Genomic DNA, 22,633 nt, shown 5'->3' with positions numbered 1-22,633 from the left:
ATCAGGACATCAGCTATCAATACCAATTTGAAATTCTGAGGCAATTAGTCAATGACCTGCATCGTTAGTAAGATTTTAGATGGGTGAGTTGGCATCTTAAGGAGAATATTAGTTTATGCATATTATTCCTTGAAAAGGAATTCAAGATTCAATTCCTCCTCATACATATAAAAGAGGTTAGGATCGGGAATAGGTTTTCAGAACAGTGAGTCAGCCATGAGAGTTCACAGCTCATGCAAGCTCAGAAGGAATAAACAAACCGGACGGTTGAACTTACTTGTGCATTTTGGTCATACGTACTCTGAAGCTCTGCTCTGCAGAAGCCCAGGTCGGGAAGAGAAGGCCTGCCGTATGTCTGGATGGAGAGGAACGGTCAGAGCTGTTCAGGAAAGCTTTTTGCTACTATCGACAACTCATTTCAACCAGCATTTAACATTACTTTCCAAAACCACATGATTTGAAGAAAAAAAAAAGGATCAGCTCCCCAAGTCACTGTCAGAAAATGTCTTCTAGCACAATGAAGATAAATGCCAGTGCAATCATATAATTTCCAGCCACCATTTTCTTTAATGGCATAATACCACAGTGGTCAAAAAAAAAAAAAATAGAAGGACAGAGATTAAACAGTGATGGACTCTGGTGGAGTGTTTTTTGTTCATAAGCATGGTACCGAAAAGAAACATAGGAAGAGAAATCATGGAAAGAATCCTTTGCCCAAGGCTGCAGCTTCAGAATGTTTAGGAGACGTTTTCCAATGTCAAAAAATGGATAGGGCCCCAGAAGAATACGTGTTACATGGTTACATGTTACATGGATATGATCACGTTAACTGCATCCCACAGGCAAATCCTTTGTAGTGATTAAAGAGATAGCTCTAAAGTAACAGAGAAATCTTGCCCCATGTGACTTGTCCCTTTTTCTCTTTGTTGCCCTTGGACCTAAGAAAGCAGCCAAAAAATCCCTCTGTTACTAAGACCAAGATCAGCAAGAGATGGATTCAGAAAGCTGAACAAGAAATACTAGGAGGAAATTATCATGACAAGCTAAGAGTTTGTATTAAATGACTAGAGCATCTAGACAGTTTCCGAACAGCAGTATGATCGTGAGATGAGAACATCAACAGGGAGGGTTAGACTCAGCCAATCTGGAGGATCGGTGAGAGCATACACAAAGAAATGAGCATGCATTGAGCAACTTCTAAGTGCTAGTGTATTCATTCTCCAGTGCTTTTCATAACAGACATTTTTCAGGTAAAGAAACTGAGGCACAGAGATGATAAATCCCCTACTCAAAGCCAAACGGTTAGTGATTGGCAAGGCTGAGATTTGAATCTGTGGTTGCTGGTACGTAATTGATCATTTTTCTTAGTATATTTCACATTTTGGACAAAGCCCAAGAAGTCCATAATACAAAACAAAAAAGGGAAATAACGTGTACAGAATTTGTTGAAATACTTTGACTCCTGTGTAGATAAAATATATCCACCAGGATCAGTTATCGAGGAAGCCTAATCAGGGGCTTGGAGGAAGCAAAAGTTGGCAGGTGGTAATAATTCTAGCATACAGTGTTCTGTTCTGTATTCTAGCATACAGCACTCCGTCATGAATTATCGTCTAACGTCTATTAACAAGGCGGGCAAGTTGTAGAAGCTCGTAAGTAAATTCAGAACACTTCTATTTTTCAATTTCAGTTATTAGGGTTTATTACTTCAATTCCTTGAAAAACCGGATCACTAATAGAAGGAGCTAGTCTATTATTCTAGATCCTGATTAAAAAAACAGATCAAAACCGAACCAATCTATCCAGATTTAACATGTGGCTAAAACCCACTCAGTCATATTAATCTTCTCCCTGACATGTGCAAATAATCCTTGGCTTTTGTTACCTTGGATTTTATAACCTGTATACAACCTAATCCTTCCAAATGAGACCCAGACCCTGGGAAACTGGAGTGAAAGCCATCAGTGTGTCTTTACAATAGCTTTGTGTGGAGTCAGCTCACCTCTATTTTCAGCACAGAGGTGCACAGGCTTTTATTTAATCAAATGATCCACGAGACACTACAAAGAAGAGATAATGACAGCCTAGAATGGCTGTTTTGTGCTGCAAAGCCTGGAGCGTGGAGCAATTATTAGCTCAATCCCAGGCACAGGCATGTGCTATCTTTTCCTTTGCCTGCCGAGTTTATTCCAGTGAATTGCACCTAGGTGATGAAGTCCAACGAGTAGATTTGCTCTACGGTCCAGCTGCCGTCTCAGAGCCGGATTGCCTTTACAGAAACCCACCCAGGCTTTGTCCAGCCCAGTTTAAAGTGTCTCATGTAATAATAAGGCTTCGATCCTTTTTTTTTTTTTTTTCTTAGATGATTCACGGCACTATAATCCTTACAGAAATTCTCCTGGTTTTTATCCTTACACTTTCTTTCTTATTTCCTTCGCTTCTTGAAACAACTTACAGTGTCAGGAAGGTATTTATGCTTACTAAAAGAAGCTTTAGCTACCATCTCTAAACTTAACTGTGGCCAAACAAAAGTTCTTAAGCTTTTCCAATGTTTGCTCAAACTATATACTAGTAAAAAATCATCATATATGTTGTAATCTTAATTGGTTTGCTCAAGTAATGTATGGGTTTCCACCAATGATGTAAAGAAATAAGGAGTGCTGGGTTTGACTTACACTTTTTCTTTTGAGACTTTCAATTAATTATTACAAATACTTTGTTTTCTGAGGGTCTTACTTTCCTATCTAAAGATATAAATAATACCTCCACCTTTCTTGGGCATATGTCAAACATGGTTGAGTTGTTCAGAATGTAAGTACTTCAGCACAGGATAACATTCTTGTTTGATAGAACCAATACTTCTCTTTGGTCTGCAGGGTCTTCCTTCAACCACACTTTGACTTAACTCTACCCTATGATGGCGCTCTGACATAATCCTTAAATGTTCCATATCCTGGCACTCTCTTGGGCCCATTTCATATCATGAACCTTTTCTATATGAGTTATCTTGGTAGAGCCTAGCCTTCTCCATTTAAACAATCTCAGCTTTTCTCTGTAATTCACTATAGTGTTCTCAGAACGTGGTTTGTTCAATTACCTCTCAGTCATGAAAATCTAAATGTCTGGTCAATGGAGTTAACTGGGAAAACATATATGTACTAACTATCTGAAGCACCTGCATTAGTTATCGTCCTTTACTGGGAAGTTAAAAATCCTCAATGAAATTCTTAGAGGCATCCAGGTGACTTCACAAAATGTTTGTTGCTTTCATGAGAAACTTGGTAATCGCCATACCCATTGCTTAATGTTTTGGGTCCTATGATATCATGTTTTGATGAATTATAAACGTCATGGCTTTGGAAAACTACAGTAGCTATCAATTCAATCTTTTCTACTATTTTGCTCTCAAGAAAGTTAAGATCTACCAAGTAGCCCTGACATTTATTAAGCAAGTTCTCACCAGGATTCAGTTTCATTTAATGTAATTCAGTTGTTGCTTCCAGAACACCAGTACTGATCCTTATAAATAAGCTGATAAAAACTCACAAAACACCACATATGCTCCTCAGGTAAGATTTTATCTGTATTTAGGTTTTCTGCATATCTGAAAATGCCTGTGAAAATCTCCCTTCGTCCACATCTTCTCTAGGAGCTGATCACAGTATAAATGGTACCTGGGCAAAGAGCAATGAGGTTTGTCATGAGAGTGACCTTGGAATGTGAATATGAAGGATGCTACTCATCCAAGGTAGACTGGATCACTGATTTCCTGATTCTGTAAGAATTCTGAGTCTCAAACATAGCAACACCACGGCCCTTCAACACACCCTTCTATCAGTGGGCTAAGGAGCTGTGGGGGAGAAGGGTTATAAATGCAAGAAGAATCTGAAAGGGGGTCACTGAAGACAAATAAGGGAAGGGCTCTATTTTTACATCACATTTGTATTCATCATTGACTCGAAAAGGAACTCAGTTGCTTTAAACAATTGTATCTATGATATTCATAGAAAGAAAAATATAGGTCCTGGTGTGTCATCCTATTCTCGGGTACATAAGATCAGTGGGATCACTTCTCTGGGCCTTAGTCTCCTCAGTGATAAAACAAATGACCCCTAAAAGGTTCTGCCTTCATGACTCACTTTGTTAGTTACTCAACAAATGCTCAGAAGAAAAGATATTAGATTTCTGTGCCTCAAATACAAAAAGGTTATATTTTAAATTTGTGTATTTCTTATTCAAGAGAAATGAGACAGTTAAAGAGATTGAGAAAGGTTAGTAAGGAGCATTTAAGGATTAAAAAAAGAATATTTAAGGAGGAACATAACCACATGGAAAGTACTGGTACGTGGAATACTAATTTGGAAGTTGCAAAGGGGAAAGATGTTGAAAGAACCATTGGGTGGAAATCCTTAAAAATAATTATCCATGCAATTGATCCTGGTAGCAAGGTTTCATTCATATGATCAGTTTGCAAGCTGGCTGCATATAGAACAAATTCAACACAGAACGTTCCTAAATTCTGCTCTCTTGGCAAAGAAGTATACAGTATGAATTCACCATATTTGTGGGGCTCAAGAAAACAGAGACTAAATTTTTGCCAAAAGCCAAATTCCACTTAAGGTAATGTGACATTTCAAGAGCAGTCATTCTGTGTTTTCATGGATAATGCATGAACATATCAAAGAAATTATTATTATTTTAGCAAAGACACAGAATGACATCGTGAAGGCAGCCATCATAAACTGAAAGGAAATGAAAACTCTATAATCATTTTTTAAAAATATTTTATTTATTTATTTGACAGAGAGAGATCACAAGTAGGCAGAGAAGCAGGCAGAGAGAGAGAGAGGGGGAAGCAGGCTCCCCGCCGAGCAGAGAGCCTGATGTGGGGCTCGATCCCAGGATCCTGGGATCATGACCTGAGCTGAAGGCAGAGGCTTTTAACCCACTGAGCTACCCAGGCGCCCCAAGATGCTATAAATCATTAAAATAAGCTCCCACCAATAAAAGGCTGAAAAAAAAAAAGTGTGCGTGGAGGGAGCATAGGATAAAAACAGGTGGTTTATACTTGCTCGATGCATGACTTAATTCAGTGCTGGTCAGTCTGCTTAAAAGACCCTGCAACAAATCTTAAAGTTCTAAAGGGGAAAGGTAGTTTTCCGTCATGAGCAGTTTCAGAGCCTAGGAAAGAAAATGGCAAGACCTGACAAGTGTAGCATTTTCACTGTAGTATCTAATGCTAGGTAATCATGTACCAAGTGTGAATTTTCAAAGAAAGAAGGAAACTCTAGGCAAACTAGTAAGAGCGTTTGTAATAAATCGTGCTGCACATGATGCAGAATTAGAGAAGAGCAAAAAGGATGACAGAGCTCATTATGTGTAAGTCCTGAAAGAGTAAATCACATTAAATTGCAATGGCATTTAAAACAAATTCTCTGTAGAATTTTCACTTTTTTTCTGTATTTAAATCAAAAGCAGAGTTGCTGTTTTCTAATTCATAAGTTTTTTTTTTTTCCCAAAGAAAGAACACTGATTATCTAGTATGTATATAGTATAAGATCACTGTAAGGGAAGTAAATTTCTCTCTAACAGATGGAGCAGATTTTATAAGAAAGGAAAAAAAGAAACTGAATGGACCCTATAGACAGCACCCTCATCTTTGTGGAAGGGCTGTGGGCCTCTAGCTGGCAAGATTTGGGGATAAACTTGTCCCACAAGGAACTGACTTCAAGCAATATATTCAGTATATGAAGTTCTTAGTTTTTACACATGAAGAAATGAGTCACCCTAATGGCTTGGAATAAAAGTTAATAAAGAAGGCCAATTGAATACATTTTTCTTGGAGCTTCTTTTAAAAAGTGAATTTCCTATTCCATATTTAACTTTCAAAATTACTATTCAAAACCAAAGTCAAGAATATTAATATAAAGGGTGTAGACATTACCCTCCAAAAGAAAGACTTCACAGAGAAATAAGATCCAACCACTTCATTTTCTGAGAGATCCTAAAAACAAACAAATATTTAGCTACATTTTGAGGTGTTTTTGAGAAGAATTAATTAAACCAACAAAACAAAACGAACAAAACCCCAACGTTATTCCCTTGAGTAAATTAAAGTTTGTTTGTTTGTTTGGTCTTATTCTTATCTGGTATCAATGGTAGTAAGTTTGGAAAGGATTCTTTCTGTCATTTTTAAAGAATCTACTTACCTCTTTATTATTAAATTATTATTACATCTCAGAGTCTAACCCATTATTTTAGAAATTAGGACTGTTCAAACACACTTTAAGATTCTGAAGGAAGTCAGATGGTATCTTCCTTTTAACAAAACAAGTTAACAGCATAGACCTTCAGAGCATTTTTAAAGAATGAGCATAGAAATTTTATTTAACAACACACACATAGTCAAATTTGGTTTAATGCCTTATTAAAAATCTCCCAGTTTTGTGATATAATATAGAATACAGATAATATAAGTTAACTTAAGCTCCATAAAAGTAATTTTGGCAAGAAATGAATCCTGAACAGAGTGGCAACCGGGCTGAGAACAAAGTCATAGATTCATGTTGGATATTTTATTACTAATCCCCAGACTTTCATAAAGTGAAATCAATTTGACTTTAGGAAATCAAAACCACAGTTGCTCATTTTAAGGAGAACATCTGCATTTACATGCATCCTTTACCCTTGAATGTTTGGCATCCTGTCTCTGGATGTCAGTTATGGTAAGATTAAGGGAAACTGGGGACGCTGATGGGGCAGGATGACTGTGGACACCATGGTGAAGAGGATGAGGTTTTGTAACTTATTTGATTACTCCATGATTTTGTGTTAGCAACTAAGATAGTGGTCCAGCATCCCACATGATGCCTATTGTATAGCAGATTGCTCAATAAATAATTTGTTGACTTCAGTCACTTGGAGTTTCATTTGGTTAGGCACAGATATTCCTTCCAAACATGATACCAAAAGTCATACCAGAAAATAATAGTGAACTAAAATATTTAAGGTGTACAGCAAGTTGAATAAATTTAGAACTAGAGTTATGCCAGAGATCATCTATATAATCTGCCTGTTTTTTTTTAAATATGAAAATTATTTCTTAAGAAAATTAATATCAGTTGTCCAAGCTCCCTGCATAGGATTTGGTTAGGTAGCAATGTCAGAGGTGACTGGGAAAAAGTCCGGAGTTTAAGACATCATTTTACTGTCACTGCTAAGATATAATTCATTTTTACTGCTTTGGTTCTCATCTGTCACTTAGCACACTGTCATATCAGTATCTAACAAAACAAAACAAAACAAACAAAAAACCAAGTCTCTTAAAAAACACATTTACATTTGGACATTGGGGCATGAAACTTAGATGGAATGATTGCAGGCTTTTTCAATGCTGAACATGGTTTAACTAAAAAAAATCTCAGTCTAGCTTTTGCAATAGATATGTGCTTTTCCTTTTGCATTGCCCATTCTCTCCTTCCTTTGATTTCCAACTCTTTTGTAATTAAGCAGCATGGTTAGCAACACATGGGAAATTTAATTTAAGAGTATCATATTAAAGACACTGAAATCTTGGAGTCTCCTTACACAAGTAATTTCCCCAGAGCCAATAACACAAGTTATGTAACTAACAGTGAGTTTTATCTCAATGTAAAATGTGTTAAGGCAATACTAAGGCAACTTAAAAGGGTGTGAAAGTATTGGCTTTAGACTCAAGACAGTTATAACAAACAATATGACCACCAAACATTTAAAAGTCTTATTAATTCATTTAAAGGTTAGGTGGTCTAAAGTGACTAATGTTGAAACTGTACCGATTCCATACTCCCCCCATTCTTCCTCAGATGAATACAGAGGTTAATGACTTAATTCTGTGAGTAGTATGCAAAGAGCAAGAGGAGATTGATGAATTTTGTCTGTGTGTGTGTTGAGGGGGGATTTTAATGATCAAGATTTAGAACTAAGGTTTCTATGTTAAAATTTGAGAAACAAAAATATTAGCTCCGGGGAACCTGGGTGGCTCAGTGGGTTAAGCCTCTGCCTTCGGCTCAGGTCATGATCTCAGGGTTCTGGGATCGAGCCCCGCATCGGGCTCTCTGTTCAGCAGGGAGCCTGCTTCCTCCTCTCTCTCTGCCTGCCTCTCTGCCTACTTGTGATTTCTATCTGTCAAATAAATAAATAAAATCTTAAAAAAAATATTAGCTGCATTTGGATCCACTGAAGTCTCTAGGCTGTGCTTTTCATGCCATGTTTAATTACTTCTGCCATTATTCATCAACTAAAATTTATATTTCATTTTACAACCTGCATTCTCATGTAAATTTAGGCCTTTATTTCAAATGGAACAACTTAATCTTCCTCTGGACCCTTATGCCATCTATTGCCCTGATGAATATAAACTCCACAGCAGACGCGGCAAGGCTTTCCTTTCATGAGAGTTTCTAATAAGAACAACAACAACAAAACACCTGGCGTTATGATACAGAGTTCTAAAAAAAAAGTGATTTTATTATGAGGGCAAGAAAAGCCCAATGTGAATTTCAGAGAAGACTGGTCTTTCATCATGTTGGAGAAGTTTAGTTATGCTTCAGTCTCCACTGAGACAAGAAGTTGATAACTGAGGGAAAGTACCATTTTAAAAGTGCTGAAATTATAAAGGAAGAGCAAAAGGAAGCCAAACACACAAAAAAACCAGAGGCATCAAGTTAATAAAGGAAAATTACTGAAGTTATCCTGAATAATGAATTGCTGACTATTTCTGCTGAGGCTTTGAATTTATGAAAGTAACAAGATCCACTGGTAATACCTAATTTAAATCCATTTTTTGCCTCTAAAACACTAAGAACATTTATCCTCAAAGATCAAAAATCCCACTATGAATCTAAAAAATAACAAGATTTTAAATTTAAAAATCTAAAAGATACACTTTTTTCCCTAGAGAAATAAAACAAAAGGACAGTTAACTTCTTTCCTAACAAAATGAATATGATGCTGTTTTCAGCCTTGTATTTAAATAAATAATAAAAACCTTTAGGGACTTTGTCATCAGATGAACAAAGATTAGCCACTAAACTTCAATTAATAGTGTTTTTTTTAATCAGCCTTAATGTGTACAGGCCTTTAAACATTTTGCTTATTATAATTCAGCGATTATAATTCAGCGATTCTTCAATACTTGAACACTCACCACAGATTTCAAGCCCGATTCAAGGGTGGAAGTCAAGCCAGGTTGCACTCACATTCCACAACATATTTTAATAGGAATGCAATTTCCTTTCATCAATAACTCTCTGGGCATTTACAAGGTTAAAAATAAGTAAATCCATAAGTAAATAATTTTTGTAGACTTCTCTGGTCTGACTGCAATCACTGTTTATCAAAGCTACGGCTCTTAGACACTCTCTCATCAAGTTGAATATGCCCATTGGTCGTCATGTAACTGAAAACAGGGCCATGAAGTAAGTAGAAATTGCGCTGAAATGCTGTTTTCCTAGTTACTCAAATTGGGGTTCATATCATTTATACTCATTAAACACAAACATGATTCCCTCTGTAACTCCAACTGTCCATCTAAGTATTTCTGACAAGAGAGACAATCTCAGCTCCCCAGAGGACACATCCTATAACTGAAAGCTGGCCTTGCTTTGTCTTTCATTTTCCTAGAAATTTTAACTTAAATCTGCTATGTGTGTGTGTATAAACACATACATACATGCCTGTATACTGCTGTCAACCAGGGCTTTGAAAGCGGAATCTTCACAAAATGATTTATTTTTGTTGTGGATATTTTGGGCACTTTAAAACCAATAAATCCCCTCCCAGTCGCATTCAATTGAAAAAAAAAATATATATATATACACACACACACACATATACATACACCATATATATACATATATAAGTTAGAGATATCTGATATATATTATATATAGAAATGTATTTTTTTTTAATTAGGAGGTGCAAACCAACCCTTAGCTCCATTATGCTGGAGCCAAGTTGTATTGGTTCCTGCCCTTTGATTAGTCCAGAAAGCATCTTGGGAAATTATCAGCTCGCTGGGTAACACATGTTAGCTGTGTGGCGATCAACCAATGACCCACAATTAACCATCTTAGAACTAGCACGCAGGTGTCACGGCATCCATGCCCTGCCCAAGATTACGTGTTGTCCTTTTGCTGTGCCAACTCACCCAGATTGGCTCCCTCAAAGACCCACAACGTTTTAAAAATTCAACAAGAGTGGTCACATACATGTAAAGCCACTGTTACAGCCAATCCCCGGAGTTATGAATTTTAATATGTAAAAATGTATGATATTTTATACCTATGGGAAAATATTGTCAAAACAGCAAGAAAAAATGTCATCGCCACATAAAACTTAACTGTGGCTCTGTGTATTTGGTGGGATAATCAGATATTTTACTGGCATGATGATATCTCTATTTTAAATAAACTTACAAAACTTACAAATTTTAGGAGTTTAGTGATTGAGGTAAAAATAGTCTTTTATAGTAGAAATGCTTGTGCTATGCACCCTTTGGAATCTCAAGAGCATTAATTATGAGGTTGCATTTTGGAATCTCAAAAGCCTTAATTATGAGGTTGTCTTGATAGCATTCCCAAATAATACAGATCTGGGAGTATAAGCAGTGGTAGGGATTTCTAAAGGAATTACATATTTCCTTTGAAAATACATAAACCATCTATTTTTTTCCAAGACATATGCATAATAATTTGAAACAAGGCCCCAAAGAAAAGCCCTTTGGGTGACTCACAGTTGAGAGAGCCAATGACCAAGAAAGTTTGCATGTTTTGCAAGTTTTAAAAAATCATCTATTTATTAACAGGATACGAGGCCTTTGGAGAAAGAACCTGATAATTATTAAATAATGACTTTTTTTCCCCACTATGTCAGACTGACTGTGTGAGATACTTAAAAATGCGTTAATCTGTTTCTCTGGCGTTTCTTAAATTAAAGCACTTAGAGGTTTTCACTGATGCATTTTTAATGTGTCATCCAAGGTGTCAGCTTTAACTACGCCCTGCAGACTTAGAGTTGAAAGTGTTCTCTAGTTTAAATTAACAATATCCTTGCCAAAAGTCTTATTAAAAATTGCTTCATTCACCAGTGAATAAAGTGTTTTATAGTTCATTAAAATTATGCTAAATGATTATAATAAAATCTTTATAAAAAAGATATATTACTAAAAAAATAAGCCATCAAGTAACAGAAGATATGCTAATGAGACATGATCACATAGTCCATATTACATTATTCAAAGGATGAACTCTTCTTAAAACATTTCTAAACTGTTATTGTTGAGAATATGAATTGCGGTGTGTATATCTTTGTATTATCACAATGGCTATGTCTCATGTAATTGAAGTGATTTATTGAAAGCGCAAAAGTTTATTATCACACTCATCGATAAACTAATTCTTCTCCATTAAAACACACACACACAAACACACACACACACACACACAATGTAGTGTAAAATCATTTCTGCTTACTGTCTGTCTTATAGAGGCAATTTTTTCATTATTATTTTCTATTTTTGGTTTGACCCCACAAAATTTATTCATAAAACACATATACATCTTCTCTTCTGAGCTCATGAAAGTTTCTTGTTGAATAATTTAACCTTAGAATAAATTATCAATGATAAGCCTCTTCTAAAGAATAAAATATTGCAATAATTCAAAGCATTACCATTTCTCTGCCAAAATGCATTTTGTCATGTAAGTATAACTCTTTGACCAGGATAATTATTCGGTTGCCCAAGTTTAGGAAGACATTGATCCCTTTCTTCTTAAAATAACGTTTTTCTTTAACAGCTGAGTGTGAGGCAGGATTACAGATGTGTAGCATAGAAAGTAAGTTTGTGGAAAACCAGAAGGAGAATTTTAAAGGATGTTATCATCCCCAGAAGAGGAGATATGATGGAATTCATAATTATTTACTGGTTAACATATCATTCAAATATAGCAAATATTTAATCTTAATATTTAGTCTTGCTTCTCAGAGGTAAACGCAGGTGTATTTCTTTTCCTACTTGTCTTTAGATGGTAACATAATTATGCTAAATAATATGGAAGCCAGTTTTGAACAGCAGTTACAATACCCTGCCCTCAAGTTGGCTATTCAGCTTTGTTTTCAATAGTATATACAATCCTGCATTGTAAGAGTGCCACTAATAATATAATTTCCATGGAAATTGATCACTGGCAAGATGATGAAAATGATGAACAGATATTTAAGTAATGGGAAACCCCATGAGCTGATTCACTTGTATACCGGGGAGAAGTGCATATTAAAAAAATAACTATGCCAACTTAGTTTTCCCTGTCTTTGGTTATGTCACTTCTGAAAACAAAAGAAAACTCATTCCTAGAGAGAATATCTAGCAATTTTTTTTTAAATATCTAGCAATGTTAACTGACTTTGTTTAAGTCTTGGCCAGAAGTTCATAATTCTCAGGCTTTATAATCACATGGTACTCGCAGACAGGCTTCATATCAAAGCCCTGCTACAGAAAAGCGGAGACCTCATTCTCATAAATCAAGATTCTAAAGATGAAAATGACCTGTTTATATGAAAAATTCACCTTTGGCTTTGAGGACAGTTGTATCAAATATAAAATACCTATATTTAAAGGTAATGCAAATAAACAATATCTTTTTTCCAAAAATAGAAGAAAAAGATGTAGACACAAGGACATTTAAGGGGAAGGTTGAAATAATTAGAAAAGGAATACATAAATAGTAACATAGTAGTTCATAATGCTCCATAGTATAGTTACTCATCCCTGAGTTTCTCCAGAAGCACAATTTGCTTGAACATCATCCCTCCTCCTTTAATCCTTGGAGGATGGAACTAGGGAAGCAGTTTCAAGGTGTGTGTGAAGGATGGCGGACTATATGGTCATTGAAGTTACAAACTTTCCCCAGATTTTGAATTTGACACTTTGTTCTTATCATACTAATATGGATGAACATAGCAAATGTTTCAGAGCACAGTGATGATTTGAATGAATTACCAGATGTTCAGTACGTTCTCATAGAAAAAAAAAACAAAGGAGTGAGCCGATTTTCCTTTACTCAGCATTCAATATCCCTATTAAAATTTATACAACTGAAACTCCCTTAGGCTAAAAACCCAAAAGACATATTACCATACGAACTAAAAATAATCTGCCAAGGACCCCAACAAGTGCAGAGCTAGATACAGGGAATTCTGTATCTTTTTTTTTTTTTCCAATTTATTTATTTTCAGAAAAACAGTATTCATTATTTTTTCACCACACCCAGTGCTCCATGCAAGCTGTGCCCTCTATAACACCCACCACCTGGTACCCCAACCTCCCACCCCCCCCGCCACTTCAAACCCCTCAGATTGTTTTTCAGAGTCCATAGTCTCTCATGGTTCATCTCCCCTTCCAATTTACCCAAAAGCACATACCCTCCCCAATATGGGAATTCTGTATCTTCAACAGTGAGCCAGAAAAATGTACCAGTCTAAATGTACAAATAGATTACTAATAGTCAATTAAAACTTCAAGAACTTTAGATGTAAAAATAGTGTTGAACACATATTTATTATTCATTTTATTTTTTTGTTGAGCAAAGGAAAAGATGTGGATTTATGTTTATTTAGTTTGTTTAAAATTAAATTTAAATATGAACTAAAGTGTTTAAAGAAGAATCTTTATATTTGTTCTTTCTTTTATAGTACAATAAAATGGATCATTCTTACTAATTAATACTAAATACTATATAATATCCTGCTCTAGTATTATGTCTTAACTACATCTGGAAGAAAAAATATTGATATATATTAAGGTATTACATCATTTTTACACACATTTGTCATAACATAGACACAGAATGAGGAAAGTCAAATTATATGACTTTTAAAAAATTCATATTTTTCAGATAATACTAACTTTGAAGTAAATTACAAAGAAAAACATGTAATACAAACATGAACAGTGCAAACTTCTTTTTAAGACTCTTTGAAACTTTATTTTGGTCAATAAAAAACACAGTGAATACTAAGTCAGAAATACTCAGCAATTTTCTTTAATAGATGCTTTTCACTTTATTAAAATGTAAAGGTGATTTTTAAAATGGCCCTGACCTTTTTGTGAGCCAAGTTATCTTTCAGTCATTAATACTATAAGAATTAAGAGGAAACTGTACAGTAAGAAATACTTGTTAAAGAAAATTCAGAATTATCATAAATATAAAAACATTTTGATGTATTTTCTAAATTCACAGTTATTAAAAATGACAAAATTAAAGAAAAATTTAAGTAATAGCATGATTCAATCAGAATGGGGAAAAAAAAAGATTGTCATGTTCCAGGGTCTAAAAAAATTACCCGCTATTAAAAATGAATAGTGACCTTATAAATAGAATTTTGAACTAAACAGATCTTTACAAATAAAATCCCTTTATTTCAAGGACTTTGCATATAAAAGTCAGTTTCATCTTGGTATTTATTTTTGTCCAAGAGTGGTACAGCCACTGAACAAATGAGATGCTTAGTTTATATCTTATGTATTTTACAAGTTATAAGAAGAGCCAGGTCTTTGAAAGTTACAGGAACCACAAACTCCTCTCACTCCCAAGAGCCATTAATTTCTTGAAGTGAGAAGAGGCCACGATGGACAACTCTTCTCAGTACAGACTCCAAAGACGTAGCACTGGAGGGATTTTGAGTTTAGAAAACCTCAGACTCCATTCTCAGTGAACAATGACAGAGAGTTACATGAATCTTCCTTCTCTCTGGAGTGGTCTCTACCCTAATCCAACCATTTTACTCCTGATCTGGAGCAAAGGCATTTTCTAGACCCTGTGGCACACACAACAGAAATCAGATGCTGAGAATGATGCTGAGAAGGGACCAGGCATTAGCAAGAGGATGATGTGGATATGAGTGAGTTGATCAGTGTGATTTCTAGTTACTTAAGAAGCATCACATGATTTACTTGAAGTTTATGAGAAAAAAAAAATAACAAGAGTGATGAAATCCTGTAGTACGATTTGAAGAGGTGTGAGACAGATTTGGAAGTGCAGCTGATAGTTCTTCTCAACAAGAAAAGCTGAAAGATCACATGCTAAGCCATTACCTTACTTGACCTTTTCCAGCTCTTCCTCATTAGCATTGTCTGTAAACAAAATAAAGCATTTTCATTATCTTATCACTCGAGTACAGAATAAGGCAGCCAGTGGTTTTCTAGAGGAAGCTTAACATTTAAACAGCAGTTTCCAGCAACGAGTATACAAGACAAAACTGGTTTATCACAGACACACACACACACACAGCTAGAAGAAGCACCTTTAACATTCAAGCAGTCTTTCTGGTGAGAGTTCACTTTATTCTTTTGTAGAGAGAAATGAGATAGTATTTTTAAATAGAATGGAAATTTTAAGACATCTTAATTATTGGTTGGGAAAAAAAAAAACAAACCCTATTGAGTCTCATGATTGGCAATTGTTCCCTTTGGTGGTGGAGGCTGACAGTGTACGATGACTTTACCAGGTAATTTTTCTCTTCAAACATGTTCAAGAGTCTGTCGCTTTGGTGGCATCCTAGCATTAGCTCTGCTTCCAGTTAATCTTTAACTACATTGGGGTCTACAAATGCTTTCAGTTGTGAAAAACGTTGCATCAGTCGATGTTCTTGCTAAATGTTCAGCCATAACATGTCCTTTAAATCAGTTTTTTCTGTCTGTGTGTTTCATAGTAAGAAGTAATTATGGCTATAAGTTTAATTTAAGGCTAATGGAAATCTTTAATGAGTGCCCAAGATCAGTGGTCTCTTGCACAAAGTAAGTCGTAAAAATCCAAAGATCTTTTATTCACTCTTCAGTTTTAAATTTTTCTCCGTGAACACTGTGGTATTAACTTCCTGATTAACCTCTTTACCCTGTCTTATCTTTAAGGTCGATGAAGTGGAGAATAGGGAGTCTGGAGCAAAGAATATAGCTCATAGAAATGCTTGTCATATTTGTACATCAAGGAAGCATACTGGTGCCTGTAAGAACCATACCTCCTTCAGCAGAATTCACTATAAGGCAGGTCCATTTCAGAAACTACTCATAAATTACAAAAATACAACAAAGAAAAGATTTTAATATAAGATTAAGTCACATAGAAGACAACTTTTGGCCTAAACCAAGACAATGGAATTACGAAGTTCTATGGTAAGAAATGAGAAAAATCATAAAATTGTCAAAGATATGGGATTCATTCCTCTTCTTTGTAGATAGTGGTTTTATAAGTTATATTTTTCCTGTATATCTTCTGTGTTAAATATTGACCAAAATATGGGAGAGTGATAGATTTCCTAAGGTTGCCATAATTCCTGATATATATATATATTTTTTTTTTTTTGAATGGAGCCAGGAAACAGCAAGGCATTGTTATCAAATACTATTCATAGAAACATTTTATATGTTTTCTAAGCACTAATGTGCAATTTATTTTGAAGCAACAAAACCCACCATTGGGGTGTAATCCTGATGATTCACAGACCTGTACCCCTGGGACAAATAGTACATTACATGTTAATTAAAAAAAAAAAAAACCGAACCAACATTGGGTTGTGGAGAGGGCCACGTAGTGGTCATGTAATCAATGTTCGTTGTTGATCTTAAGTGAATTATTTTTCTCGGCATCAACACCAATATCACCACCTTCTCCCTGATCACTGAAAAGCAACTGGAAACCAAATACTTCCATGGTATGCCATTCACAGAAACTCCACCAGCAGATGTAAGATAATAAATGCTCAACTTTCTCAGAAAGCAGAGCGTCAATGAACAAAGAATGGTAGTTCCGAGAGGCAATGTTTTGAATCAAATCAAGTGAGAACAATTAAGATAAGTCAGAAAGTCCAATCTCTTAGCTCTTGGCCATTTATCATCACCATCTGGTTCCTAAGAATCTCCTAAAATTCCATTCTGTAGGAAATGCTATACTATGAAGAAGGGGCTAAGAACATGAGGACGAGTTGAATCTCAGGGCAACACTACTCAGAATGACACACATTCACCACTGCTGCTCAAAACCACATTCCCTGGGGCACCTGGGTGGCTCAGCCAGTTAAAGCCTCTGCCTTCGGCTCAGGTCCTGATCCCAGGGTCCTGGGATCGAGCCCCACATCGGGCTCTCTGCTCAGTGGGGAGCCTGCTTCCTCCTCATTCTCTGCCTGTGTCTCTGCCTACTTATGATCTCTGTATGTCAAATAAATAAATAAAATCTTAAAAAAACCAAAAAACAAAACACATTCCCTGACTTAGAGCCACTGCATGCAATAAACCTTCAAGATGTAAAACTAACTATAGGGTTGGTATTTTTTTCTGTCTCTCAAAATTGGCTTTACAAATAGGCTGCATGATATCATTTTTTAGAGTTGAGACACTGACACAAACAAACAAAAAATCAATGATTTCCCAGAGCATAAATGTGAAAGATCTGGCAGTTACGGGCATAAATCCGTTATTTTCCCGATTTGGTTTCTAGAAATCTATTATTAGATCCACTGACTCTCTAAATGTCCCTAGATTTTTAAAATTATTATTTTATTTATTTTTCTCATCATGACAAGTGTATTCTTTAATCCCCCTCCCATATTTCACCCAGCTCCCCTCTGGTAACCATTAAGTTTATTCTCTATAGTTAAGAGTCTGTTTCTTGGTTTGTCTCTCTCTCTTTTTTCTTTGCCCATTTGTGTTGTTTCTTAAATTCCACATAGAAGTGAGGTTATATGTTATTTGTTTCTCTCTTGACTGACTTACTTTTGTTTAACATTTTGTACTCTCTAGCTTTAAATGTGTTGTTGCAAATGGCAAGATTTCATCCATTTATATGGCTGAATAATATTTCACTGTGTATATATATACCACATCATCTTTATTCATTTATCAATTGATAGACATTCAGACTGCTTCCATAGTTAGGCTACTGTAAATAATGCTGCTATAGACAAGGGGTGCATGTATCCTTTTGAATGAGTGTTTTTGTATTTGGGGGTTAAATATCCAGTAGTGCAATTACCGGATGATAGGGTAGTTCTATTTTTAACTTTTGGAGAAACTTCCTTATTGTTTTCCATAATGGCTGCAGCAGTTTGCATTCCCACCAACAGGGCAAGAGGGTTCCTTCTTCTCCACATTCTCATCAACACATGTTGTTTCTTGTGTACATATCTAGAAAAATGTTCCCACGGCTGATGTCAGAGACATTACTGCCTGTGTTCTCTTCAAGGATTTTTATCGTTTCAGGTCTTACAGTCAGGTCTTAAATCCATTTTGAGAGTATGGTGAAAGAAAGTGGTCCCTAGATTTTATAACAAGGTTTCTGCTTCTTGAGCAAAGCCAACCAGCTAAGTATTGGGTTTAAGTATCCCCCTCACAAGTTTCTTTTTCTTTTTAGATGGTTGGGTTAAGAAAGATTCAATAAAACTGGAAACAGTAGAAGAGTTTAAAAAAAGGCGAATTTAACAAACACAGTATTACTACTAACACCTTTGCTATCTGTGAGATGCTAGAGAAGAAAGATTGTTTGGGGAATGTTAAAGATAGGAGATAAAGCAAATTATAGAAAAATAAGATTTACTTTTTGCTCTACGATCTTAATTTCAGCTGAGAAACATATGAATTTGTTTTTGAAAGCACCATTATCTAATATTATTACAGGATAATCAGACTTCTTCATTAGTAGCTCAACTTTCTTTGAAACCAGTGAAAGAAATAAGTAGTATAAAAATATGGCCTGTGATAGAGCTGTAGAGCTGATTATGTTTTCATGAGATTCCACATTCTCAATCCATTTTTTAGCTTTATTTTTTATTGTAGTAGTTTTTAGGTAATACATGGTTACTAAAGATACAATAATCAGAGAATAGCTAGATATTATTGTATAGACATATTATAAAACATTAAATTTTTATAAGTGGATTTTAAAAAAACGTTAGCTATGAAATAATTCAGAAAAATTTGCAAAATAAACCAACATGAAAAAAGTATATTTTTAATTTGCTAAAGGCCAAATGGGGTCAATTCATATGTTTCTTACAATCCTCTATTTTTTTTTTTAGCTTTAGCCAAGCAATTTGTAGGTCTAGGTTATTATCTAAGAGAGTGTGCAACACAAATTAACTCACTTTTATTTCACAAATTCTCCAATGAAGAAAGCTGTGGATTGAACTCTGCTAGAAAAAGAGCCAGAAAGAACTCAAACACACTATCAGACCAAAATACCATATACAGGACACACATGGATGCACGACACACTTTTGTAGGTTCAAAAACAAGACATGCATTCAAAACAGAAATGACAGCTGTGTCATGCAACTCAACAGCATGCCCCTGCCCCCCATGAAGGCTGTGGTTTCTCATACACACAATGCTGGAAACTTAAGAAAATATCTATCTCTATATATCCGTTCACATCTGAGATTTTTTTTTTTAAAGACTCAATGATGAGCTCAATGGAGAAGACTTTAGTATAAGCAATTTTGAAATACTATTGCTATTACTCATACTATACTCCTTAAATTGCTATAATTAGACATTGCATATTTTAGAGGCTTTCGTAGATTCAGGAGGCTGCTGGGATTTTCAACTCCTTCTTTAGTTTTACTGATTTCCAGAACTGGCAATCAACACAAGGAGAAATCATTCCAACTGCATTATTCATGGCATGTATTGTCAGTATTAAGAGTGCATAAAAAAAAAAAACAAACACAACTCACAAGATAACTGATTTAGAAACTTGAGCACTTTGTGATGCTAAGTACTGTGTATTTCCATTTTATTCCTACTTTCGATAGCATTTTTTTAACATTAATGTTCTATTGCCTAGTTGATTGTTAGACTTGGCCACTAGCTCTTGAAAGTCGTGCCTTCCATTCTCTATTTTAACACATAGAAAATATTTAGCAAAGCTTTGTAAATACAGGCACAAGCATAAGCATGTGGTTCTTGGGCTTAAGTCTTAAATCCCAAAAGCTTAACATAGATTATTTCTGTTCTAATAACCCGAGAGTAGAACTCATAATTTTGGTGTGTGAGGATCAAGGCAAAAATCATCCTCTATTCCTTTCCTATATATCATGTTAATATTAAATGGAATTGTGAAGACTTTAGTAACTGATTGCTAGCCTGCATTTGAATTTTTCTAAACAAGATTTGTTCCCTGGATAATTTGTGAAAGTTCGACCTACCATTTTCAAGACAGAAATGTGTTTTATATTTCAGACATGTAAAAATTTAATTGAAAGATACATTGGATCCCTGATTGTTTTTAACTAAAAAGTTTCAAATATATTCCAGGGAAACATATGGAGCTAATACTAGACATGGTACAAAATGGAGAAAATACAGTGATATGCTTCTAATGCGTTGTCATCATCAAATATCTTCATATTCGATTTTAAGCAGAAGATCATTAATGTACTAATTTTAAGAACTCAAAAGGAAATTAAATAAGTACTTAATATTGTTTGTGACAATCTCAGGAGCTTGAATACTGAGAAGAAGAAGAAAAAACCATTAAAATACCTTTCCCTGGATCTTTAAAGTGTCCCTTCAAATCCTCATAGACATTCATCTGCAACTCATTGAACAACCACTGGTACAGAAAGCTGGACTAGCTTTGAGAGCAGTTCTCAAAAGAAAGGTAATAAAAAGCAATATTTTACATATATATAATTATATGTATTTATATATGTGTGTAGATATATTACATACATATATTTACATACATATATATTATACATATATATTTATTAATTTTTACCAGAAGTGATAGGATAAAGGATGGGGGTGAGGTGAGGTATGTCAGGTAGGACAAGGGACAGGGAAGAAAGCCTAGACTAGAGAGAAGGTGAGCTCTGCTGGAGTTTGTATGACTGGGGCAGAGGTTACCAGTGAGGAACACACGACGCTCATTGGAGAGCTTTAAAGTCCCTCATCAGAAATTTCCATTGAGTTACAGAAATAAACACAGGTCACTGAATTCTTAGAAGAAGAATAAAGAGGACATTATAGGACCTGGCACAATGTTTACAGATGATCAGTCAATGTTTTTTGATGCTTGTTCAGCCAACAAATGGTCCTTGTTCAGTCTCAAAATCTCATAATTAGTGTTGGTTCAAAGTTTTAGAGACTTGAATGAAATAGCTATAAAACTGCTATATAGAATAAAAAGAAAAGAAAAGAGAATTTATGTCTTTGTTAGAAATTTTCATCCTGTAAGCATATGCTTAGAAGCCCTGATTCAAATCTAGGACATCAGACTAGCCAGGATACTGGGGATGCCACGAGAATGTCTGTAGGGGATCTTTCCTGCTTTCTCCCCTTCACGTGAGTCAGTTCACTTCTCCACAACCAGACCCATGCTCCTCACTCTTGATCACATTCCCAAGGAGGAGCAAGTGACACCACACTGGACACCCTTCCTCCACTCCTCACGTGTGACTGGAGGTCAGGATGGTCACCAGCCAGAAGCTGGCTCTGGTTTATGCTTCAGCTGTTGTGCTTTTCTGAGGCACTGAGTCCTCACTAAGCTACTTGCTTCTCTGGTGAAGAAGAGAGAAGCCAGGTGAAAGTCAAGGCTAGTGCCGGGGTTGGGGGAAGAAGACATCCTTTTTCAGTTGCCACGGAGGGATGAATTCAGTGCTGTTTGGGACTCTGAAGGGGGAGGGCGCGAAGTAAAGCAGTGAATGAAAAAATACTTGTCAGTAAAGGCTTTTCTTTCAAAAAGCTGAGCAGTCAAAGGGATTTGAATCAAGAAAACAGCATGAAGATTTCAGGAAGAACTCTTTGTTTTAAGGGTAAATGGGGCTGGAGAGAGACGATGAGGAAAACAGAAAAGGAAGAAAAGATGAACAATACCAGATTTTTGATGAGCAACTGTTTCATATAACCCACCTGTTTTCTTCCTATTCATGTTTGATAAATCACTGATAGTCATTAATCAGGCACTGTAATACTTTTAAAGGATGTTTTTCTAATTAGAAAGACATTGTGTTGAAATAGTAAATTTGAGCAACTGTGGAGATTGAAAGATTTTTACAGGAATTGTTAAAGGACAAATAATGCTGGGAACCACTTTGCCTGTGCTAATAATCTGACGACTCATTTCCGTGCAATTCAGGACAACTTAGCAGCTTCATCTTGGTCCTAACCTGATCTCTCAAGCCTCAGTTTGATGTTAGAGCACTTAATAAATATCCCTTTTCTGCAAAAATTCAACAGTCCCTCCATCACCAAATCACCCAAATAACTATACCAGCCACCATATCCTTCTACTTTACAGTCATGTTGCCAGTTGGGATGGTTTGGGAGACATAAGACCTCAGGCACTTAGGTATTTTCATTTATAAAGTGCTGTTCTTCATTAAAAGAGCAAAGAATCTCAAAATAAGATTCTGTCCCTAAGTTTTGTTGATTTTTCCTCTTATACATAAACCTGCTGATTTCTTTCCATCTCTACCTCGAACAATCCTAATCCAAACCTCTATCATCTTCCAGCAGGATTTTGGCAATAGTTGGTCCTAACTGATCTCAATGTATCCATTCTCACCCTTTCATCTGTTTTCCACAATGTAGCTACACAGG

General features: G+C 35.5%; 1 protein-coding gene across 6 annotated transcripts in view; it reads right to left on the bottom strand.

Annotated features, from left to right (window-relative positions):
• MCTP1 (multiple C2 and transmembrane domain containing 1) overlaps positions 1 to 22,633 on the bottom strand; it is a 348,502-nt gene that overhangs the window by 208,339 nt on the left and 117,530 nt on the right. For 3 of the 6 annotated variants that reach the window (XM_044265398.1, XM_044265435.1, XM_044265425.1), the window contains exons 6-8: positions 15,134 to 15,172; positions 5,945 to 6,004; positions 278 to 355 (exon numbers count right to left, since the gene is read on the bottom strand). In XM_044265398.1, coding sequence (XP_044121333.1) covers positions 278 to 355; positions 5,945 to 6,004; positions 15,134 to 15,172 — 177 coding nt within the window. The remainder of the gene's footprint in view (positions 1 to 277; positions 356 to 5,944; positions 6,005 to 15,133; positions 15,173 to 22,633) is intronic. The other 3 variants (XM_044265416.1, XM_044265445.1, XM_044265407.1) reach the window with 2 other exon arrangements.

This window comes from Neovison vison, chromosome 1 (assembly GCF_020171115.1).
Source record: "Neovison vison isolate M4711 chromosome 1, ASM_NN_V1, whole genome shotgun sequence".
Classification (NCBI taxonomy): Eukaryota; Metazoa; Chordata; class Mammalia; order Carnivora; family Mustelidae; genus Neogale; species Neogale vison.
The sequence above is the reverse complement of the archived record's forward strand: the minus strand, read 5'-3'. Positions and strand labels throughout refer to the sequence as shown.